Here is a 25,117-nt window from a genome sequence, read left to right as displayed (position 1 = left end):
CTGATTTATAGGACATAGCTTTATAGCTTTATATAGCTTAACAAACTGCACATTACTGTTTTCTTTTTAGCCTGGGCACAAAGATTCACATACTTTTTCAGACTGGGTGAATAAATAATTAATCTGTGTAATAATTAAAGACCTGAATATTAAAAAAAATTTGTGTTATTAGTTGGACTGTTGATCAGACCACAAATTATGAGAAATTAATGCAAAAATTTGTTCACTGATGCTTTCCTGACATCACATTTTATGCATATGCTTTATAGCAGTGGTTTTCAATCCCTAGGAGTCCTCAGTCAGCCTAGGGCAGGGTCCTGTTGCATTAAATTGAGAAGAAAAAAAAGGATCACACTCGATGGTACAGGGAAATCAACAGCCTATTGGCATAGCCTGTGTTGGGTTTTAAGAATGGACACATATTTGATTTGCCCACCACAAAAGTGCGAAGGTCAACGGACGGTGACCAGATCTGGATCTTTTTGAGTAAATAAGTTTGGAAGCTTCATTATTTTCAACTGAATGATGGTGTTACGGAAGATCACACAGTGCTTCTGAGGTTTCCAGCAAAAGTGCAGCTCCACATGGTACAATCTAATATCGAATTGTGTGGTCTGTCACTAATTTTAAAGCAATTAAGTTCCTAGAACCCGGCTTGTGCTTCTGTAGGGGGCTGCTGTACGTACAGCAGAAACAAGGCTTGCAGTCGGAATGGACTAATTGAAGGTCTTTAATCAGATTACAGTAATCATCCATTCAGCTGAGATACACCAGCTCTGTTATTTACTCCGTCCTTTCATGAAGTACTGCTTCTCGTTCTGAAATGTTTGGTCTCTGAGTAAACTAAGGTAGAAGCTGTTGGTACCCTGCGTTCACACCCGCAGCGCTTTTCACTTCACGATTAAATTGCTGGCCACTAGTAGTCATTCCTGACTCATGCTTCATTTCAAGAGTAGAAGTTCCAGGTTTATTTGTAAAGCAACCGAATACGCCGTCTTGGTTTCTTTACATACATTTTATTCTGGATTTTCCCTTTTTATGTCCCGATCTAGTCATTTTAAATTCCTGATTGTGACCTCGATCTAATCAAGGACACCAGGATAATCGCACACCCCATCCGACACGTGCCTAAACCATTGCTCCAACTTCATACAGGACTGATTTTTGTTGCTGATCCTAATAATCAGCAAGAGCAAAAGTTTCTTAATTGTTTAACAGCCTTTCAGCCAAGGGTGATATGAAGCTTGCTTGATCACAAACAGTATAACCCATGTTTTAGCAGCGTCTAATTCACAGCAGATGCTTTTTTTCTTTTGTAATTCCTTAATCACATTTACCTATCCAGACAAATTTCCTCTCAGAGTAAAGTGACCATTCGCGTTTCCTTTCCAACCTTGGCAAGAGATTACTATTTAATGCAACTCCATTTATTTTGGTGCAGAAAGTCACTACCTGTAATCAATCCTAATTACTAACAAGGTATTAGAAGACTAATCGAGGGTCTAATTTTTTTTGTAATTCCTTAATCACATTTAACTGTCCGGACAAATTTCCCCTCAGCATAATGTGACCATTTGGGTTTTCTTTCCGACCTTGGTAAGAGATAATAGATACTATATAATGCACTTTTAATGGGTGCAGATAAACCATCTCTATTTATATGGGTGCAGAAAGTCACTACCTGTAATCAATCCCAATTACTAACAAGGTATTAGAAGACCAAGTCTGTATTTGGTTTGCTTGCTGTGTGTATAATTTGACCCAGCATATAATTTTTTTAGAAAACCATGTGATGAGTTTAGCATATTTAGCCGATTTAGCATAGCCAATTAGTCTTCCGCTGCTGTGGATCCCCAATTGCAATCGAGGAGGGTATATTGTCCTAGTGGACCCCTTCTTTTTATGACCGTGCTACGGTGGAATCGCACATGATGCTCATACACTTTCTGCACAGGCACCTCGGTCTGCCAACCAGGGTCCTTGCACAGCATTTGAAGACCTGACCCACTTAATCCGGTGATTTCCCCGCCGAGCAGACATGGTGGCCAATTTTGTGTCTGCTGCAGGCACTGCCAATTGTGCCCGCTAGATGGTGCCCAGCCGACCGGTATAAAACTCCAGAGCTGACATTTCGAACACGCCGGTTTGAAACTCAACTCTGCCATCCGGCTGGGCGGCTATAAGAACAACGATTGGCTGTTGTTCATACAGGGAGGGAAAAGCCGGAGAGAGACCTCATAACTGATGCAATTACGGCCTCTGCTGGTTGATTGATGCCGTCTGCACAGAGTTGGTGGATAATGCTGAGGGTGTGGCTCTTTGTATACAAAGCTGATCCACATATGAACTCGCCTCATGCAGGTGAAAAGATGCACGTGTCGGAGGGGGCGTGTGTCAGTTCCCTCTCCTCAATCGGGGCTTCGGTCAGCTACAGTGGAGAGGAAGTATAACACAATTGGGTAAAAAAATTGGACACGCTAAAAATTGCCAGAAGAGGGGGAAAAAAAAAGTTGACACATTGAATTGGGCTGCAAGTTAAACTGCATATTACTTTATTAGATAGTATAGTAAGGACACTCTAGGCAGGGTGCAAATTATACCTTCTATTTAGTATGCTAGTATAAGGTTTAAGAGACAGTAGGGTGAATTAGTTTATGTGCTAATGAAACTCGCCCAGGATCAGTACGAATTCAAACACATTTTTTTTATAGAAATAAATACTGACTGTTATTAAATGATAGATGTTTCACAGTGGGAGAAATGGACCTACTAACTCCAGGTTTGACCACTAATTTGGTTATCGTTTGTGTATTAAATAAATTAATGATATTAATGTTGCTAACAGTCGCTCTTAACATCCTCTGGCCACTTTTGAATCGTAAGCTGCGGGTGTGAACGCATGGTACCAGTGTTAGCGATAAATCACTGCATTTGTTGTTGTTTTTGTGTGTTTTTGTTCCTCCCTGCCATTTCCCTCCCCTAGACCCCCAACCCTTCCCCCAAAACCACAGAAGCTACGGAAGCCCAGGCCACGTTCCGTCTATAATCATAAGCTGTTTAACGGAAACATGGAGACCTTCATTAAGGTACCATGCTCACGCTATAGGCGATGCCTTCTTGGTGCCAGAATGAAGGGATGACTGGTGCAAGCAGGCTACGTTTCCTCTGTTAGCGCTGGCTAGCTCCCTCCTTCTTTGCCTTCTTGTAACACACATCCTTCCTCTCCCAGCAGTGATGATGCAGATTGTAAGGGTGGCAGGACATACCCGTAGGACCGATGATGAGCGTTTAGTATTTAGCTAGCTTTTACCGTGCCACCCTCTGCTGCATCGTGAGCTGTTCCAGCAACCGCTCTGACACTCCGAACTACAGTGTCGTTGGCATGGCGATTCTGTCGTTCCTTCCTTAACAGTGATTCTTTTGCTTCTCTCACCCCTCTGCTCCTCCTGCTGCTGCTGCTGCTTTCTGTCCTAGGGGACGACGGAATGCTCGTATTCGCCACCAGGTACATTAGCACAAAGCTAGCATTGTCAGTTTGGCTTGAAATGCTGGCTTCACAAGGACATTTTTAACATCTGTCAAAAATGCACTGGTGTCAGGGATTTTAGGGAAAAGGATGCTCAGATGAACAACTTGAGAAAACTTGAGAAAGCTGAACCCTCTCACCTGTAAGAATTGAAAATGACTCCAGTTTGCAGGATGAATAACCAAAGGTAGAACATTACTGTAGCGAGAAGCCTCTAACAAAAAGGGTAATGAATAAAAGTGGTGGCCAAAATAACCAGAACAGAGTAATAAATAAAAAACACAAAAACCTTCACAGCTCACAATGGAGAAAGTGGATAGGAAGGGGATAGAGCAGAAATGGCAAGATGCTCAGAGCACCTGTGACAACCAAGTTCTTGAAAAAAAAGAGGAAAGAAAGGAAACCCAGAACAAGGCGGGGACCCAGCACCCAGCATGAGACCAAACATAGGGCCCGCTTCTGAAAAGGGCCATCAAACCACCTCTGAAGCAGCTCGTTCTTCGAGGGTGGTTCCCTCATGACACCCAGAAAGAGGTAAAAGTGAGCTGACCTCATACGCCTGTAGAAAACCAGACCAGACTGACCATTTTATCAATTAAATAAAGATTCCAGCGCATAAACGAATCACGGATTCTACTTTTTAATCATATTTAATTACCCCATTGTTCCCCATTGTATGTCGAGAGGGAGTAACACGCCTTCACCAATGCCATCGGCGGGTTCACACATGGATCAGTATCACACTGCTGTCCCCTATTCACCATCTCTGTTCAGGCGTTGTCGACTATCCAGAAGAGGCCACAATTGCAGCAGTAATTAGAAATCCCATCGGCCCTCCCACCCTCAGGCATAGCCGATCAAGTCTGTTCAGGCACCTGGCTGGTTTGAGATTCTACCTTGAGAGCTTGACATCTCAGCAGTGGTTGAACCACTCGAGCACTCACTACATTAGTGTTTTTAACACAAGTCTATCAAATCTAGATCAATAAAACCACAGTTCTGCCTTTTCTATATACTCTATATACCATGCTACCAGCGATTACATTATACTTATTTTTAGAGGTCAGCTTTAAAATGCAATAATTTAGCCATACACATCAAGGCCTTTTTGACAAATGCCAGGAATTCCTTGTGAATGCCAGCTTAATGTCACTTTTCACCTCACAGTATGGTATGAAATGGTCCAATTACAAACCTTTGATCCCAGATCTTGTCACATTTTCACTGCCAAATGAACAAAGTAGCTAAAATCTGTTTGAGTTTATTTCTTTTTCAATGGTGTATTCATCTTTTTTTTTTAAACCTTCTTATATCCAATATCATTGTCACTATTAAGACAAATCAAGTCAGGTTACATTTAGCTGTATAGTGCTTTCTACAGTAGACATTGTCTCAACCTAACTTTATAGAATCCAGGACCGAAAATTAAACCCCCCCTGTTGATCAAGCCGAGGGCAACAGTAGCAAGGAAAAACTCCATTAAAATTAGAGGACAAAACCTTTGATAAGAACCAGAGTCAACAATGACCTCTACCCTCTCTGGGTGGCCTGGATGAATTAAAATCAAACAAACCATAGATATACACTGATCAGCCATAACATAAAAAGCACCTCCTCGTTTCTACACTCACTGTCTATTTTATCAGCTCACTTACCATATAGAAGCACTTTTACAATTACTGACTGTAGTCAATCTGTTTTTCTACATACTTTTTTTTAGTTTTTTAGTTCTTCAATGATCAGGACCCCCACAGGACCACCACAGAGCAGGTATTATTTAGGTGGTGGATCATTCTCAGCACTGCAGTGACACTGACATGGTGGTGGTGTGTTAGTGTGTGTTGTGCTGGTATGAGTGGATCAGACACAGCAGCCCTGCTGGAGTTTTTAAATGTCGTGTCCACTCACTGTCCACTCTGTTAGACACTCCTACCTAGTTGGTCCACCTTGTAGATGTAAAGTCAGAGACGATCGCTCATCTATTGCTGCTGTTTGAGTTGGTCATCTTCTAGACCTTAATCAGTGGTCACAGGACGCTGCCCACGGGGCGCTGTTGGCTGGATATATATTTGGTTGGTGGACTATTCTCAGTCCAGCAGTGACAGTGAGGTGTTTAAAAACTCTATCAGCACTGCTGTATGTGGTGGTCCTGTGGGGGTCCTGACCATTGAAGAACAGGGTAAAAGCAGGCTAAAAAAGTATGTAGAGAAACAGATGGACTACAGTCAGTAATTGTAGAACTACAAAGTGTTCCTATATGGTAAGTGAAGCTGATAAAATGGACAGTGAGTGTAGAAACAGGGAGGTGGTTTTAATGTTATGGCTGATCAGAGTATGTAGCACTGTAGAATATTTATATGCCTAAAATAATTGCATTTGAGTTTTATCTAGAATCCCAGTATGCCATTATGTGCACTCATTGACATCTTGTAGCTAACAATAACCTTGTAGCTGAACGGAAAATTGATTTTAGCGTTCGGATACACATAATATCCACCTCTTAGATACCTTCCTTTTAACTGTATGACATAATGGGGCTAAAGAAACCTCAACAGTGCACTAGGGTGGTGCAATTACGCTAGCTCACAACTGGGATTCAGGGTTAGAATCAACAGCAACATACAGACATGATTGACCATCTCAGAGGGTTAGGATGGTCAAGACCCTGTGATGGATTGACGAACATGACTGGGACAACACATGACAATGAAACCATTGGGATCATCCTCTCAGTTGTACCCTTTCATACCCGAGTGTCAAGTGGAAAAGTGATATAATGCTAATTACCAAAACCAGAATCTCACTGCTCTATTCAGGCATGAGTGTACTGCTAGCAAAGCTTAACACTTCCATATCACTTGCAATTGGATCGGAATATAGATTTTATAATGTGCTGTTTTTGCTACACTAATAAGCATGCTTAAAACCTCAGTATATTGTCACCCATAATTTCTACACCTTTGTCATTGATGTTTAATAAGAAGGCTCATTATAAGCATGTGTTGTGTTTCTTTTAAAGGAATATGTTTGTGTTTTTAACCAAATTTTTATTCACAGCATCTAAAGCCATATTAGAGTTAACATACATGTGGTAGGGTGTTAATATTGAATCCACTTGTAACTTCTACTCAGCCAGTCTAGCAAAGCTTTGGGGTAATATAAAATACACATGGAAAGGAATGGAATGTCCTATGAGCAGATTTAAACATTAAACATAAAGAATTGTACCCCTTTTCCACTGACGTGAACCGGTTTTGCGTGTTTCCACAGAAAAAAAGAGGTTACAGACAGCGAACTAGCATTCTAATCTGGCACCACAGAATACTTGGTTTTTCAGCGCAAAGATTCAGTTTGCCGCTGATATTCTCAAAGCGATGAACTGTGTGATATGACGTGGTAAAAGTGACCGGGACAGTACGAAAAATGTTTAACGTGAAAAATAAAGCGTAATGTGGCTTGTTGTACTAAAGCAATGACCGATACATTTGGGCAGTACAGAGCGCTTATAACCATTAATAATGGAGAGAAATTGAGTGTTTCTGTGTCGAACTTTTAGTACATTCAGCCACGTTACGATTTTTTAGGTGAAGCTTTCCCGACTCTCCCGAGAAGCGGATTCAGAACCCCGAGTTGCAGAACCACAACACGCGAAGTTAATACAGCTAAACACAGATACATGTGTAGTTTTAAGAGTGGATTTGATCGTTATTTCACACAAATGCGTGTTTGTGTCATGGAACTTTAGTGATGTTTTATTGCTCAAGCTTAGAGTTGAGCAAATCGGCTATATGCCCCGAGGGTCGCGGTGAGAGCGAAGCACAAAACGCTTCTCATGTCAATGAGCTAAAGAAAACAACAACTGCGACAAACACATCTACGTCTTCTTATCAGCAATAGCTGAGCGATGCTTTTTGCATAAAAACGAACATCTGTAACAACAGCACAAATGCTCTCAGGTAACCTACACACTTCGCCATCATGATACTACTCTTTACTTTCGTTGTGTAACGCCCACCGTTGATGACGCAGGCTTGGTTCTCTAAAACAGTGGTCCCCAGCCACCGGGCTGCGGACCGGTACCGGTCCGTGGGTCATTTATTACCGGGCCGCACAGAAAGAATAAATAATTAGAGATCGCTTCAAGAGCAATTAAATTTCCAAAACTCTTTGGGTGTTATTGTACCAAATAACTACTAGGTGGGAGCTCAGGATTAACAGTGATTTTCCATTATATAGTTATTCTATTTTAAATCCTCCCACCCCAGCCGGTCGGTGAAATTCTATCTTATATGAAGCCGGTCCGTGGTGCAAAAAAGGTTGGGGGCCGCTGCCCTAAAAAACACCAAAGTTCGAAGAAACCTAAACAGAACTAGTTCAAGAACCAGAGCTCTTTTGGTGGAAAAGCGCTAACTGTGAACACAACTCTAAGTAGGGAATTTAGTGTTTCTGTTAATATAAAACCAGGGCTATGATTTTTGATTGGATATAATTGTGAATATTATAAACCTTTAAGCTATTAAGCAATACACATTTGGTAAGGGAAAATCCAGCATTGTCATTTACCAGACTGGGGTCTTCGTGGCCATGGGTTACCATATTACCAAGCAAAATGTCATTCTGGCTACATCTACGCCTACACTAATGATGCATATCCACAAATTCCTTTCCCAGACATTGAAAAGTCCTTTAAAATATTTAGTGCTTACTGGCTGATTCATTTATTAAAATGCTTAGAAACTTTCTAACTGAAAAATGCTAATTTCACATCTATTGTCTGCTGCACTGTCTGCCCTTAGACTTCTATTCAGAGTACAAAAACAAGTAAACAGGGTTTTTTTTATTCTTGTTGATTATAATTGCTCATGCAGTACAGATGCTTTTATAGACACTGGGTTAAAAACACCAGACTATTCCTTTAAAGAACTTTTAAAACATGTGAAAGCAACACCTCAACTGTCTTTTCTGCATTTGCAGGATTCTGGTCAACCCATTCCTCTTGTGGTGGAGAGCTGTATACGATACATCAACCTGTACGGTAAGAAGTTTAGAGTTAAGATTAATCTGTATGGACAATGTGAGTGAGCTCTTCTAAAACTCTGTCTTGTTATCATATTGTGCTCTGTGTACACTAAACAACAGGGTGGCAAATGTGTAGGTTTAGAGCAGATGCTGATCTGAATGTAGACTCATCTGTGCTGATGCATGTGATGTAAGTTTTGTGGTTCAGGGGAGCTCAGTAAAGAAACTTTCATCCAGCTCTGCCATCTGTTACAAAAAATCTGAGCTACTGTACAGGAAGAGGATGCATACATCATAACACTATAAGACATGATCAGCTTTTTTGAGGGAGGGGGTGCAGTGTTCTGGTATTGTATTTCAGCATTGTAACTTCACCTGCCACTGCACCAACTTTGCCTGGACCGCGACATGAACCGCTTCTTTTCACCTGCCAGGGTGAAGCCTCACACGGAGCTTGTATGGAGATTAACACACTACTGTCCGGGAATCATCCATCTCTCGTGCAGGTGCCTAAACCAGCCAGTAGAGGTCGCAATTTCAGCATCAATAAGAAACCTGTTCAAAAATCCTCTTTCAGGCATAGGTGATTGTGCCTTATGGACACCCTGTCTGGTTGATAGCACAGCTCAGGATTGGCCTCAAGAGCTTGAGATCCCAGCAGTGGTGATCTGAGTAGATCTGAGTCTGTTGCTTGATTGCACATCTATTAAGAATTTAAGTGGGCAGTGGTAGCTTAGTGGTTAAGGTACTGGACTAGTATTAGAAGGTTGCCTGTTTGGCCCCTGAGCAAGGCCATTAACCCTCAATTGCTCTAATTCATGTTCAGTCACATTTGTAAGTCGCTTTGAAATAAAAGCGTCTGCCGAATGCCACAGATGTAAATGTAAAAAGAAAAACAAACCAATAAACAAAGAAAAACAGGTTTGATTGTAGTCTGTCTATGTTTGTATTAATCTAATGGAATGATATATTGTAGAAGTACTTTAGTCCAAATTAAAAACAGCATTTTGCTGTCACATTAGGAAAATATATTGTTGCTACATGAAAAAACAGACACAAAATCAATTCTGTTGAAGTATTTGGATACCTTAAATTATATGGGTTAATTAAACTTCGATCAGTGTTTCACTATCAGTCCTGATTTATTTCAGCAATATGAGCATTAATATTCTGCACCACACCCTTAACCAAGCTGAATAAGCAGCTACAGATGATGCAGGTATAAAAATACTGTTTTTTTATTAATCTACTTTTACTTCTGTGGTGCAATACTGCACTAGTATTAGAAGGCTGTGTGGTAAATAAATCAAAACTAGCTACACTTTGTCTCTTGATGCATGCTCAATAATCCAAGTACACAAAACCACAAAGTTGAATCAGTTCATCTGGACACAAGTTTGTTGTAGAGATACGTTTCATCACTCATGCAAGTGAATTCTTCGGTCTGAGCTAGTGTTCAATACCCCAACCTTATATGCAGTTGATTTGCAAAACAACCAACACTGGCCCATTACATAACAATAGAGCGGGTGATCGGGTCTATATGCAAATCACAGGCGGCACAGTGGCTAAGTGGGTAGCACTGTCGCCTCACAGCAAGAAGGTCCTGGGTTCGATCCCCAGGTGGGGCGGTCCGGGTTCTTTCTGTGTGGTTTTCATGTTCAGCCCGTGTCTGCGTGGGTGTACTCCGGGTGCTCCGGTTGCCTCCCACAGTCCAAAGACATGCAAGTGAGGTGAATTGGAGATACAAAATTGTCCATGACTGTGTTCAATATAACCTTGTGTGACCTGATGAATCTTGTGTATCGAGTAACTACCATTCCTGTCATGAATGTAACCAAAGTGTAAAACATGACGTTAAAATCCTAATAAATAAACAAACAAACATATGAAAATCACAGTGATCATTAATTTTAATGGCCATGTGTGCCTTTTACATAAGATTGGGGTATAGCTGCAATCACGTCGTTGTAAGCGCAAACCAATAGTGACTCCTCTACAACATCAGGAAGATTCGGCCATTTGTCTCCATGGAAGCTACTCAGATTCTGGTCCAGTCACTTGTAATCTCACGGCTGGACTACTGCAACTCCCTCCTGGCAGGAGCTCCCATGTCCACTATTAAACCCCTTCAACTCATCCAAAATGCAGCTGCCCGTCTGGTTTTTAACCAACCTAAACATGCCACATCACCCCACTGCTGTGTTCTCTTCACTGGCTTCCTGTAGCTGCACACATTCAGTTTAAAGCACTGATGCTCGCCTACAAAGCCAAAAATGGACCAGCCCCAAGCTACCTTTGGGGTCTAATCAAACCCCGCTCTGTACCACGCAACCTCCGAGACACTACTCTCGCTTGACTTGATCCTCCACCCAGGACTCGAGGAAGACAAGCATCAAGGCTCTTCTCTGTACTGGCACCCAAGTGGTGGAACGAACTTCCACTGTCTGTCCGAACATCTGAGTCTCTCGCTGTCTTTCAAAAACTATTAAAAACCTTCATCACCTCTTTACTAAACACTTAAGCTGACTTGTACTTACTTACTAACACTCACTAACACTCATTCATTTCCTGCAAAAAAAAATCAACAAAAAAACACTTCGGTTCTATCAGGGTTTAAGCAGATTTGTGTTCTTGAACTGTTGTCTACTTAAACTAGAGTAATGGTAATGTTCACTATGGAAGCACTTCTGTAAGTTGCTCTGGATAAGAGTGTCTGCTAAATGCAGAAAATGTAAATGTAAATGTGTGTGACTGGAGTATCAGAACAGTTGTGACGCATATTTTCCAAACACTGCGTCTCAGTTGCTTTTAAACCCCAAAACACGCTACACCAGAAATTAGTTCACCCTGTGGATCGGATCCCCCGACACAAACAGAGTAATGTAGTGTATAATGTAGGTGCCGGAAAAACTAAACAGCCACTGGCGAAACGGATAGCGCAACATAGATCAACCTCTTCTGGTCAGGACTCCATGGTTTACATTCATCTGCAAGCCAGCAGCCACTCATTTAATGATGATGATGTGCAGATCCTTGACAAGGAGGAACGCTGGTTTGAACGAGGAGTCAAAGAGGCCATCTATGTGAAGAGGGAATGACTATCTCTGTACCGAGGGGGGGTTTGAGAGTACATCTCTCACCATCATACAACGCCGTGATTGCAGCTATACCCCAATCTTATGTGAAAAGCATACATGGCCATTGTAATTAATGGTCATTGTGATTGTGATCAACATTGTGGTCATTGTGATCAACTGCATATAAGGTTGGGGTACTGAACACCAGCTCAGACTGAAGAAGTCACTTGGTTGAGTGATGAAACGTATCTCTACAACAAATCTGTGTCCAGATGAACTGATTCAACTTTGTGGTTGTAGCTACACTTTGACGTCAAGAATGTTTCTATCATGTTCTGTATCTCTGTATCATGTCCTACAAAAGCAATAAACCCAATTCATTCCAGTCTTTGCTGGCTGGTAACAATTGCCTCATGGATGGAGCGTTAACATTCTTAGAGATGAAGTTCAGACACTCAGTCCTGATTAAATTTCCTTTATCAGATCAGCTCGTCCACCGAAGCTGGCTGTTTGTCTGTCTTTGATGTTATTGGGTCTACTCTGGCTCCGGGGCTTTCTGCCTTCTAGATCTAATGAAATCTCAAACTTATTTCAGTCCCCGTGTGTCCTTCAGAACCCAGGGGTCATGCACATCTGCTGCCCAAAGTCTTATTACAGCTGTATTGCACTTTCTTGTCCTGTGTTACACACTTTTGTTTAGTTTTTTAGGCAACGTCAATCACGATAATGTAAAATTGTAGGTTCTTAGACATTTTTATTACATTTATTGATCTATTTTTATAAATTTTTGTCTTTTTTGACACTGCTACACAGACGAAACAGCATAAAATAAGAAAAGTGAAGAAGACATTGCATTTTTGTATGCTTATTATAGTAAAAATAATAATATTATTAAATTTGCAAATCATGGTGGAAAAGCAGAAGAGGTAGGATTTGGCAGAATACATAAACACAGCACTGCTTAATTGCTATTTTAATTTATATAATCTTTTTTTAAATTTTCTATTTTTCTCCAACCTTTTTACCCCAATTTTATCCCCTAATCTAGTCGTGTCCAGTTACCCTGATTGCATCCTCCACCGATACAACCCTACATCGCTGAGGATGCTTCTCAACTGACACACGCCCCCTCTGACACGTGCTCAGTACAGACTGCATTTTTCACCTGCACGAGTCGAGTTCATATATACCGATCAGCACTGTGCACAGAGAGCCACACCCTGATCAGCATTATTCCTCAGCCCTGTGTAGGCGCCATCAATTAGCCAGCAGAGGTCGTAATTGCACCAGTTATGAGGACCCATGATCCGGCTTGCCCCTAACCCTATGAACAACAGCCAATCCTTGTTCATGCAGCGACCCAGCCCAGTCGGATGGCAGAGCTGAGTTTCGATACGATGTATTCGAAAACCCAGCTCTGGTGTGCTAGCGTATTTTACCGCTGCGCCACCTGAGCTGCCTAATTTATATAATTTAACATAATTGAATATATAGGCACTTGGGTGGTGCAGTGGTCTATTATGCTAACCCACCACTGCTGAGACCTAGTCGTGCTATCAGCTTGACTATATCTCAGAGATGGATGGTGGAAGCCTTGCTATTTATTGGTGCCTGTCTTAGTGTTTCATGCCATGGCTTAGTGTTTCCCAGTAAAATGGACCAACCACAAGCTTGATAATATAAATATATTAATTTTCTTTTATCCTTTTCTGTAATTCTTTTGTCGTCTGTGGGTTTGACAACTCCAGAAAACACTAGACGCAAGCTAGGAACTCAACCTGGACTGGGCGCCAGTCTATGGCAGGGCACCACACACTCATCTTTTTACTTAACTATTCACTTACAGCTACAAAGTTCAACATTAAAAAAAAAACAGGGGTGCAGTGAGAATATGGTAAACTTAGAAACAGTGAGTGGAGGTAAGGTTCGAGCCCAGATCATCAGGTCTCTGGTGCTGTGCAACACCCACACTACCAGCTTCACTAATGTGCTAACACTATGATACAATACAATAATGCAAAAAGGACCTGGGTTCAATTTCCAGGTGGGGTGGTCCAGGTCCTTTCTGTGTGGAGTTTGCATGTTCTCATTTCCTCTCACAGTCCAAAGACATGTAAGTGAGGTGAATTGGAGACACTAAATTGTCCATGACTGTGTTTGACATTAAAAAACTTAAACTGATTGAATGTTGTGTAACCAGTAAACTACCTGTCCTGTCATGAATGTAACCAAAGTGTAAAACATGATGTTAAAATCCTAATAAATAAGTAAAAGTACTTTTTAATGTTGTTGGACGTTATTGTGCTTGGACAGTGGCTTGACGTTTTGCTTGTCATGTTGTATGTTCTCTCTCAGGCCTGCAGCAGCAAGGCATATTCCGAGTTCCCGGCTCTCAGGTGGAGGTTAACGATATAAAAAATTCATTCGAAAGAGGTTGGTGTCCAAGCAACAAGCCCTAATTGCTTTTCCTTTTGAGTCAGTCTATTTAGGCTTGTTAGTGCATGTCATAAAATATTACTTTACACATCAAAACGGGGAGTGATATTTATAAACTGTGTATGAGGGTGGTGTGCATAAGTATGTGGACACCTGCTCATGAGCTTGTTGTACGTTTCGGTTTAAATTCATATGGGCAGATGGAGCTCAGAGTTTAAGGTTCCAAACTGTTAAACTGGAAGGTTAGTTAATCCAAGCCCCACGACTGCCAGGCTACCATCGTTAGTCTCTTGACTAAGACTCTTGACAATTAGTTGATTGGATTGTTTCTATAGGTCGCTTTGGATTAAAAAAATAAATAAATAAAAAGAATGTGGCAAATGTAAATGACAGCTGTAGCCTAGTGGTTAAGATACTGCAGTAATCATAAGGCTGCCAGTTCAAACCCCACCATTGCCAGGTTGGCACTGTTGGGCCCTTGAGCAAGGACTTAACCTTCAATGACTTAGATTGTATACTGCATTTGTAATGCTTCATATTCGTAATGTACACCGATCAGTCATAACATTAAAACCACCTCCTTGTTTCTACACTCACTGTCCATTTTATCAGCTCCACTTACCATATAGAAGCACTTTGTAGTTCTACAATTACTGACATGCTTTGTTAGCCCCCTTTCATTCTGTTCTTCAATGTTCAGGACTCTTTCAGGACAATCTCTCTCTATTAGACACTCCTACCTAGTTGGTCCTTCCTGTAGATGTAAAGTCAGAGACGATCTCTCATCTGTTGCTGCTGTTTGAGTTGGTCATCTTCTAGACCTTCATCAGTGGTCACAGGACGCTGCCCACGGGGCGCTGTTGGCTGGATATTTTTGGTTGGTGAACTATTCTCAGTCCAGCAGTGACAGTAAGGTGTTTAAAAACTCCATCAGTGCTGCTGTGTCTTATCCACTCATACCAGCACAACACACACTAACACACCACCAACATGTCAGTGTCACTACAGTGCTGAGAATCATCCACCACCTAAATAATACCTGCTCTGTAGTGGTCCTGTAGGGGTCCTGACCATTGAAGAACAGCATGAAGCATGCAGAGAAACAGATGGACTACAGTTAGTAATTGTAGAAGTACAAAGTGCTTCTATATGGTAAGTGGAGCTGATAACATGGACAGTGAGTGTAGAAACAAGGAGGTGGTTTTAAAGTTATGGCTGATCGGTGTATATGGTCACAACTGTAAGACTAAGCGTCTGCTAAATGCCGAAAATGTAAATGAATTGGAACCCTAAATCTTTTAATGCTTCAGTTGCACAAATTTAAGGCTTTTATGACGAGTGACAAGTGTTCCCTCTTTCAGGTGAAGACCCTCTTATCGATGATCAGAGTGATCATGACATAAACTCGGTAGCTGGGGTGCTGAAGCTCTACTTCAGAGGTCTGGAGAACCCGCTCTTCCCTAAGGAGTGCTTCCTCGACTTTATCTCCACCATCAGTAAGTTGTTTAGTTTGGTTAATGGAATGGTTTGGTTGAACTGATTTTGATGGATTGCGGCGCTTTATCTCCTAACGTGTGATGTTTTGTTTCAGAGCTCGAGTCGTCTGCCGAACGAGTCCATCACCTTCAGCAGATCATAGTGACCCTTCCTCGTACCATCATCATTGTTATGAGATACCTGTTTGCCTTCCTCAATCAGTGAGTCTGAGGATTTTTTGTATTTGTATGATCTTTTTTCTAATTTTCTCGTGCCATCAAATAAGCATGAATGTGTGACAAATTAAAAGAAAAAACTCTCCATATTGATACATATTGCATACACCAAGAGACTGGTACAGACTGAATGCTTGACTATTACAGTTATATGGTCCAGTGGCTGTTATGCCGTACTGGCATGTTGGTGGCATGATTTGGGTCCACTTGGCCCTCTTAGAGGGAAGTCTCACTGCTAATAAATGCAAAAGTATTCTGACTGAGCAAGGCTCATCACCCTCAATTGCTTGCATTGTACACATTGCAATTGTAAGTTGTTACTAACATTGTCTTGTGTAGAACGGGGACCCAAAATTCTGAAATTAAGTACGACTGTCCTAAACCTGATGAAACCAAGTCTTGGTGGTTGGACCAAGTCTATTGGTTTTAGACTTTTTTCCTAAAATTCTACTGGATCTCGGGCCTCTGTGGAATTCCAGGAAATGAGAAAGCAGATCAGTTGGCAAAAAGAGAAACAGGAGAACAGATCATCAACCTCAAACTTCCAACAACAGACACCATACCTCTAGTGAAACAATATATATATAGCAAATGGCAGACAGAATGGAACACATTAACACAGAACAAGCTTTATGAAATATGCCCTGACTAAAATCTGCCAGAAATCATACCCAGGAAAACGTGAAGATCAAGTTATCTACTCTAGACGTTGCATTACACACACCAGACTTACACATTCCTACTTCATAAAGGGGGAGGATGCCCTGCAATGCGAATCCTGCCAATTCCCCATCACGATTTAACACATACTAACTGAGTGCCCTAAATACCAACGGGAAAGACAAACATTCTCAATAGCTGGAACAATGCATTCTCAATAGCTTTGAACTTCATTACAATCAGTAAATTAGGAATACACATAATATCAGAGACTACCTAATGGATACAAAGCACCCACATAAACCTTTCCTGCCGTGAATGAAACTCACAAGAGTAAACACGGTGTTAAAAGATAGATAGATAGATAGATAGATAGATAGATAGATAGATAGATAGATAGATAGATAGATAGATAGATAGATAGATAGATAGATAGATAGATAGATAGATAGATAGATAGATAGATAGATAGACTTTTTCCTAGACAAGGCTCTTTTGAACCTGAACATTTGCGTACTGCTACTTTGTGTATAATAGATAAGTATGGAGATCATGACTGGGACTATGGTTTCATGAGAAATGGTCTTGACTTTTGGATGCATGTTAAACCAAAAGGATCTGCTTAATGCCATAAATTCAGTTTCTGGCTTAGGGGTGGGTGTTTGTTCTAAGGAAAACACCAAGAACGAAAAAAAAAACATTTCTAAAGAGAACTACAAAGCAAAATTGTTGTCAGAAATACACACGTCATCTGCGTAATGTAAATACGCCACCTTCCTAATACTTTGTTGGTCCCCCTTTTGCTGCCCCATACGCAACAACCTGTGATGCACTGTGTATTCTGACACCTTTCTACCAGAACCAGCATTAACTTCTTTAATTTGAGCTGCAGTAGCTCGTCTGTTGGATCGGACCACACGGGCCAGCCTTCGCTCCCCACGTGCATCAATGAGCCTTGGCTGCCCATGACCCTGTCGCCGGTTTACCACTGTTCCTTTCTTGGACCACTTTGCCTTGGATATTCCTTGGATAGATACTGACCACTGCAGACCGGGAACACTCCAAAAGAGCTGCAGTCTAGCCATCACAATTTGGCTCTTGTCAAACTCTCTGAAATCCTTACGCATGCCTATTTTTCCTGCTTCTAACACATCGACTTTGAGGATAAAATGTTCACTTGCTGCCTATTATATCCCACCCACTAACAGGTGCCGTGATGAGGAGATAATCAGTGTTGTACACTTCACCTGTCAGTGATCATAATGTTATGCCTGGTCGGTGTATGTTTTACATAACTGGACCTCGGTAGTAAATCTGAGTGTGTAGTGTAGAAGCTGTTAGTAACAGAAAACATTTGATTCGTTTTCCCCTCTTTTTGTTTTTACTTGATATACAGTCCTGTCGAACGGTAGATCAGCAGGTATATAAAGAACTGCAGCCAGAGAAACAGGCCTTCATTCTGTTTATTTATTGACCAGCCCTGTTATTCACGTCCAGTTCAATGCGGTGTCTGTCCAGCAGTGCTTGAGGAGTTATTTATGCCAGTGGAAAGCTATTCCTCTGTGTTATACTATACCTGTCTTGTTTTATTACTCCATTATTAATGCTTCTTTTGTGCACTTTCTACCTGCAGAACAATGAATTCACTTTATCATCCTGAGAGGAATATTTAGGATTGTGAAACTTCTGAAACAGTTGACTTCATAGTATGTTGTGCATTAGGAAACATTCACTGGTTACAGGATGACCCCCAAATAGGGTTGCTACCTGTCTTGGTCCCTTTTTAACAGGTCCCGGGTTTTTATGGGTTTCTGTTGCATATCGTTGTTGTGTTTTATCAGGCAGTCATATAGTTAGCTTCCTGAGGGTGCTTGTGGAGTAAGGACGTCAAAGCAGCAGTTAACAATAGTGAATTGCTCTAAATGTACTAATTAATGGTAACGTTATTCTCGAGGATACAACATTAACAGGGGGGACGAGACAAAGAACGTAGATAAGACCGGGTACTAAATCCGACAGGACAGTCAAAAAGAAAATGAGGGCGCTCAGGTGGCACAGCAGTAAAACACGCTAGCACACCAGAGCTGACATCTCGAACTCGTTGGTTCAAATCTGTTACCGGCAGGCTGGGCGCCTACACGAACAACAGTTGGCTTGTTGTTCAGCTGAAGGGTGCTGGAGGAGATTCCTCATAACTGATAACAATTCCAACCTCTGCTGGCTGATTGATGGAGCCTGAACAGAGAAGAGGGATAATGCATTGATCAGGGTGTGTCTCTCCATACACAAAGCTGATCTGCGTATGAACTCGCCTTGTGCAGGTAAAAATATGCAGTCGGCTACTGCACACGTGTCGGAGGGGGCCTGTGTTAGTCATCTTATATTAGTAATGATTGGACTAAAACATGTAAAACACATGGCTAAAGCCAATCCCGAGCGATCCACTTTCCACTACCGGTTACATATGCTCAGTTAAATTTTTGAATAAACACAAGAGCAAACCCGCAAAAGCCGCTCAGGTGGCGCAGCGGTAAAACACGCTTCGAATTTCAGCTCTGTCATCCAGCTGGGCTGGGTGGCTGCATGAACGATTGGCTGTTGTTCAACGGAAGGGTGCCGGAGGACAGAGACGAGGGATAATGGGATCAGGGTGTGACTCTTCGTGCACAAAGCTGATCAGCTTATGAACTCGCCTCGTGCAGGTGAAAAGATGCAGTCGGCTACTGCACACGTGTCGGAGGGGGCGTGTGTGGAGGTCAACATCAGTAGAGAGGAAGCATAATGCAATCAGGTAATTGGATGCGACTAGATTGGGAGAAAATGGGGGGGGGGTGCCACCTTTTTTTTGTCAGCAACCATACCCCCAAAACAACTAAAATGATGTGTTTCTTCCTGGAGCCAACAGTGTTGGATGTTTAGCCCAGGACCTACTTGAGGAGTGTCTGTAAAGAGACTGACAGCTTCAGGCTGGACTCCTTATGTTTACAATCCTCAATGTTGTTGAGGTGCTTTGTTTTTGGAAGCAGGATGCATTTTCGTCTACTGAATCACTGAAACAATTGGGTGTCATCAGGTTCTACAGATCCACATTATTTTACCAGCATGAGAATAAAATCAATGACATCAAGCACTCTGGCCATCATGATAAAATGTGTCTTTTTAGCTGGACAGTTAGCTAACTTCTTTATTTATGCTCTCTGTTACTGGCTTCCACAGCTTTTCCACCTCTCCCCTGTTCCAGCAGTATTTAGTTACACTGATGTCTGGGTCCAGTATATTTTTTGCCCTGGAATTGAGTTGAGTAAATTTAATTGGGGGCATAGACCTTGCTAGAACAGAAGAAGACCGATGGCAGGAAGCGTTTCCTCGCCAGGCCTCCGTGCTTCTCTAAATCCTGTCTTGCACGTAACCCTGATCCCTTATCCCCCAAGTGTCAGGACTGATTGCTCTGCAGTGGAGCAATAAATCCAGCCATAATCATCACCTGGAAATCGAGGCTAAGTGTGAGCTATTAACATGTCTGTAAGAGGAAAAAGGATAACACCATCAGTGTAGGATAAACAAGGCAGACTAATGTGTTGTGAATAACGGGTGACTTTGTAGATGATAGACTACACACTGCTAGACTAGACAGAGAATTTTAAAAACTTCTCAGCACTTTTCAGGCTACTCAAGGACACTATAGATTCATAACAGTACATTTCATTAATCAAGAACTGTGATAAAAGCAGATTAAATAAATGTTGTTTAAAAGGAGTAGTAAAAAAGTTAAATGTATTTATTTATAGATCTATGTATATGATACTGGTAGGCCGGGCACCTATACAGCAATAATTGGACCGACATTTGCTTGACCGACCGAAGGGTGGGAAAACCAGAGGGGTTTCCTCATAACTAATACAATTAACGACATTTGCTGGCTGATTGATGCCGCCTGCACAATGAGACTGGGGATAATGATCTCCCTATGATCTCTCATCGTGCGAGTAAAAACAACCGGCCAACTACTGCACACATATTGGATGGGACATGTGTTAGTTACTCAGGAGTGGAGGTCAGCAGCAGTATATGAAGGAACCCTAATATTAAATTTTTCTAAGAACTGAGTCTCAGATGGCTGGAGCAGCATGTCATATTGTGACAACCAGTTCTCAGTCTGCACTAACCCAGTTCTATCTGCTTTTTTCATTGTGGGCTGCAGATGTTTTTGTCTTTCATTTGTTTCCATCATTTTGGACACCTTATTTTTTGGGGATTTTTGTCTTTTGCTCTTGGGTTAATTTTCATTCCTGCCTGTTACACACACACACTCAGACAGATATAGATTTAAACCAGGATTGAACTGTACCAGAGATGCCAATCGTTTTTGCAAGTCATTGCAGGAGTGTGTTGTGGCATATGGTCAGATCTGTCAGAACAGGAATGTTCATGATCTGTGAATCTTCCACCACTCGTGCAGGCGCCTCAACCGTACAGCAAAGGTCACATTCGCATTTGCAATGAAGAACCCGACCAGGTCAACAGTACCGCACCTTGAGCTCTCGATTCAGACTCTCCGATCTCAGCAGTGGTGGGCTAGTGCGTTACCTCTGCGCCACTCTAGCCTGCCCATGTACTTCTTGATTGGTCGAGTTAAACTAACCCTGTTAAGCACAATGTAGCCATCAGCTGTACTTGTTTATAATCACTAAGGATGGAATAAGGAAACCATTGCACAATGTTTAATGATTTTATAGAACTAAACTATCTAATACCTTTACAGACAATACCAGAGGAGATTCCTCATAACTGCTGCAATTACAACCCTAATGAAGAGTGTGCGATACAAATCTCCATATGATCCAATTTTCAATGGCATCAAATTGATAATTTAGACTTTTACTAGATGCCTTCAAATGCCCCAGAGGACAAAAATATACAGTGAAATGTTAATTTACACTAGAGTTATTAATACAAAATTAATTACTGCTTAGAAAATGTCGATATGCTTAGGGCATTTTTGCCAGTAGTCATATTCCAAGAATACTGCTACAATAGAATGTAGGATGTGTACATGGTGTACTTGATAAGAAGTGCATCAATTGCATTGTATGAACTGCAATGAATGTATCCAAAACCCAGTTCTAGCTGATTTAGACCAGCTCCTGTGTTAACTGTGGATTGTTCTACTGTCCTACAAGGTCACCGACAACAGTATAAAAAGATGTCTAATTTATCATTTATTATCGCATACACGGAGCCTCTGTGTGAGACTGGGTCTGTGCGATCCTTCTCTGCATAAAAGATTAAAGCTTTTATACTCACAATCCAGTATTTGAGGTATTTTATTAATGATTTTTCTGCCACAATACTAAGAGACCTATTTCTGTGTGTTTTTACCAGTCTCTCACAGTACAGTGATGAAAATATGATGGATTCCTACAACCTGGCCATCTGCTTCGGTCCCACTCTCATGCCTATCCCGGACAGTCAGGACCCCGTGGCTTGCCAGGCCCACGTCAACGAAGTCATCAAGACCATCATCACGCACAGTGAGGTCATCTTCCCGAGCCACCGTGAGCTGGAGGGGCCTGTCTATGAGAAGTGCATGACTGGAGGAGAAGAGTATTGGTAAGCTCGACTAATTCAGCTGTTGAGTATGTCATTGTCCACACTTAAAGTTGGAAAATTATAAATGATATATATCAATTATATTGATGAAGATACGTTAATAGATATGCTATGTATATATGTATGAATGTGTATATGTTTTCTGAGATGTATATTTTCCTTCAGCTCTATACACATCACCATTATACCTTTAAGTTGAACTGGTGTTGAATATTTCCAATTGCTGCTGTAAAAGACTTATTACATCGTAATGGTAATAGAAGGAGAGCTCCAGTAGCACCAGTAAGAATTTCTGTTCTCCGGTGGCATTGTGTCTATTTGTGCAACACTGTCACTGTCAGTACCAGCAGTGCTTTTAAAATCCGTACTGCTTTTTGAATTTTTGTTTCTATTGACATTTGTGTATGTGTGTGTGTAGTGACAGCCCCCACAGTGAACCAGGCACCATTGATGAAGCGGACAACGGAACTGAGCCACACACTAGTGATGATGGTACAAGCAGACACTTGTTATTATCTTTTTTTGTGTACACGTGTCTTTATGTTGTGTTAAAATGCATTTAAAAGTGTACAGCACATATTTTAGGAATACGTTTCTTAGACTCAGATGGATCATTTACTTTGACTGCAACTGGTGGCATGATAAATGTATGTGCCCCCCCCTTAATAATTAGGAGAAGTGATGTATATAAACTGATGTACAGAACACCATGACCCTATATTAGTCCAGACATGTCACACTCAAGGCCCGCAGGCCACATCCGGCCTGAGGTACAGTTACATGCCAGTAAACAGGACGCACATTCGTCTGAGGTCAGAAGTCAATTACATTACTCATTACTTTTTATTACATTTCCATACTTCCAAAAAATAAAAAGTGGACTGTGAAAGCTTTTAAGACAGGTGGGAGGCAGAGTATCTGTTTACATACATTACCGATAAACCAGTTTGCCTTGTTTGTGGAGCTGGCAAAAGCCGTAATCAAATAATATAACATAAGACAGCATTAAGAGACAAAACACCAGGACAAATACACTTTATCCAATGTCCTATTTGAGGGATGGATGGATGGATGGATGGATGGATGGATGGGTGGGTGGGTGGATGGATGGATGGATGGATGGATGGATGGATGGATGGATGGATGGATGGGTGGGTGGATGGGTGGATGGATGGATGGATGGATGGATGGATGGATGGATGGATGGATGGATAGATAGATAGATAGATAGATAGATAGATAGATAGATAGATAGATAGATAGATAGATAGATAGATAGATAGACTGAGACAGACAGAAAAATAGACAGATAAATAGACTGATAGACAGACAGACAGATAGGTAGATAGACAGACAGATAGATAAATAGACAGATAGACAAACAGATAGATGGATAAATAGATAGATAGATAGATAGATAGATAGATAGATTGATAGATAAATAAATAAACAGACAGATAGATAGATAAATAGATAGACATATAGGTAGATAAATAAACAGACAGACTTATAGATAGGTAGATATATAAATAAATAAACAGACAGACAGATAGATAAATATATAGTTAGATAAATAAATTGACAGATAGACAGACAGGCAGATAGACATATACTGTAGATAGATAAACAGACAGTTCACACACTATGAACAGTGCAAATTCATACAAAAAATAGATTGTAAGGAAGTTGAACTTTACTTATATTGATTGGATAACGACAGTGCAGTTATTAATGAAGGAAGAATTGAGTGAAGAATGAATGAATGAAAGTGCAGGGAGATGCAGTTTCAAATATACAGTGTATGGTAAAAAATAGAGATGAAATATTAAATAGTAAAGTGATTCAATACACACGTGTTGTGCACCAGAACTCCAGGATTTACATGGTTTTAGTTGCTTGAGATTTGGTTTGTTCCACAGTTCTTTAGGCACTAAAGATATAATTATACCAGAGCACTTTCCTCCGCTCCACCTAAATCACTCTGCAGGTGAAATACATCAGTTTTATTTTGTGACATGATCATGTCAGCAGGGCTGCTATCCTGTCTTCTCCACCTCCTGAGTGTGCCACCATACTGCACTCTGAACCCTGCTATGATATCAGTGTTAAAACGTGGCTGGTCTGTTGTGCTCAGCACAGAGAAAGCACCGGACATCGAGACAAAGCTGCTCTCTGTCTGCTTCACCTTTCTGTGCCCCTTGACCCTGGATTTTCAGCACTCTTAATAGAGAGAGTGAGCTTATTACTAGCACATTAGCTTCTGCTCAGATGAATATTGCACAGATGCACTTGCTACACCTCTCGCTCCGTCTGTTTATTTCCTCCACCATCCTTATTTTCTGTCTGGAGCTAATTTCACCCCTGGCTGAAGCCCTTAATAGAACTGCTTAGCTTTGCTGGTTGAATAGACTATTCCCTGCTGGGAGATGATTTATTCTGTGTATGTTTAACCACTGCTGACCCAGTTGTCCATCTGTGGCTGATAAAGTGATAAGAGGGTAAAGCTTTACATTTAAATTACATTTAAAATAATACAAATAATGACTATTATTGTTTATATAGATGCTTTTTTCATTTGTGTCTTTTCATTTGTTACCTCCTTGGAAGAAAAATAGAAAAAATGTTTCCGGAAGGGTGGCGGGGAGACTTGAAACCAAAAATCAGACTAAAAGCCCCCAATGTTTGGGTTCATTAATACCAAAAAGGTGTACAAAAGATCTGACTGTATGGGTGTAGTGATTCTATTAGTCTTATAATGTATTCCACTAGTCCAATAGTCACATAAGTACAATGAAAACCTAGTAGCTTGTTCATTTCATTTTCATATTTTACCACTGTTGTGGTGAACAGCAAGTCCTTGTCCATTCCCTTCTCAGACATAGCCAATCATGTCTGTATGTAGACACCTGAACAGCAGATAGCACCTCTGAGGATTCGAATCCTGGATCCCAGCTGTGGTGGGCTGGTATAAATTACTGCTGTGCCACCCGAGCACCCGAGTTTGTATAAATACATAATTTAATTGTCTGGTTGGTAGCACAGTTCCTACTGAATTAGGATTTTAGCATGGCTCT

The 25,117-nt window shown here is 41.2% G+C and overlaps 1 protein-coding gene across 4 annotated transcripts in view; it reads left to right on the top strand.

Annotated features, from left to right (window-relative positions):
- srgap3 (SLIT-ROBO Rho GTPase activating protein 3) overlaps positions 1–25,117 on the top strand; it is a 160,454-nt gene that overhangs the window by 123,775 nt on the left and 11,562 nt on the right. For 2 of the 4 annotated variants that reach the window (XM_062997863.1, XM_062997862.1), the window contains 7 exons: positions 3,475–3,505; positions 8,501–8,561; positions 13,981–14,058; positions 15,423–15,557; positions 15,653–15,758; positions 21,816–22,043; positions 22,462–22,535. In XM_062997863.1, the coding sequence (XP_062853933.1) occupies positions 3,475–3,505; positions 8,501–8,561; positions 13,981–14,058; positions 15,423–15,557; positions 15,653–15,758; positions 21,816–22,043; positions 22,462–22,535 (713 nt within the window). Of the gene's footprint in view, positions 1–2,983; positions 3,087–3,474; positions 3,506–8,500; positions 8,562–13,980; positions 14,059–15,422; positions 15,558–15,652; positions 15,759–21,815; positions 22,044–22,461; positions 22,536–25,117 lie in introns of all 4 variants that reach the window. The other 2 variants (XM_062997861.1, XM_062997860.1) reach the window with 1 other exon arrangement.

The sequence above is a fragment of the Trichomycterus rosablanca genome, chromosome 6 (genome assembly GCF_030014385.1).
Source record: "Trichomycterus rosablanca isolate fTriRos1 chromosome 6, fTriRos1.hap1, whole genome shotgun sequence".
In the NCBI taxonomy this organism is placed as follows: domain Eukaryota; kingdom Metazoa; phylum Chordata; class Actinopteri; order Siluriformes; family Trichomycteridae; genus Trichomycterus; species Trichomycterus rosablanca.
The sequence above is the reverse complement of the archived record's forward strand: the minus strand, read 5'-3'. Positions and strand labels throughout refer to the sequence as shown.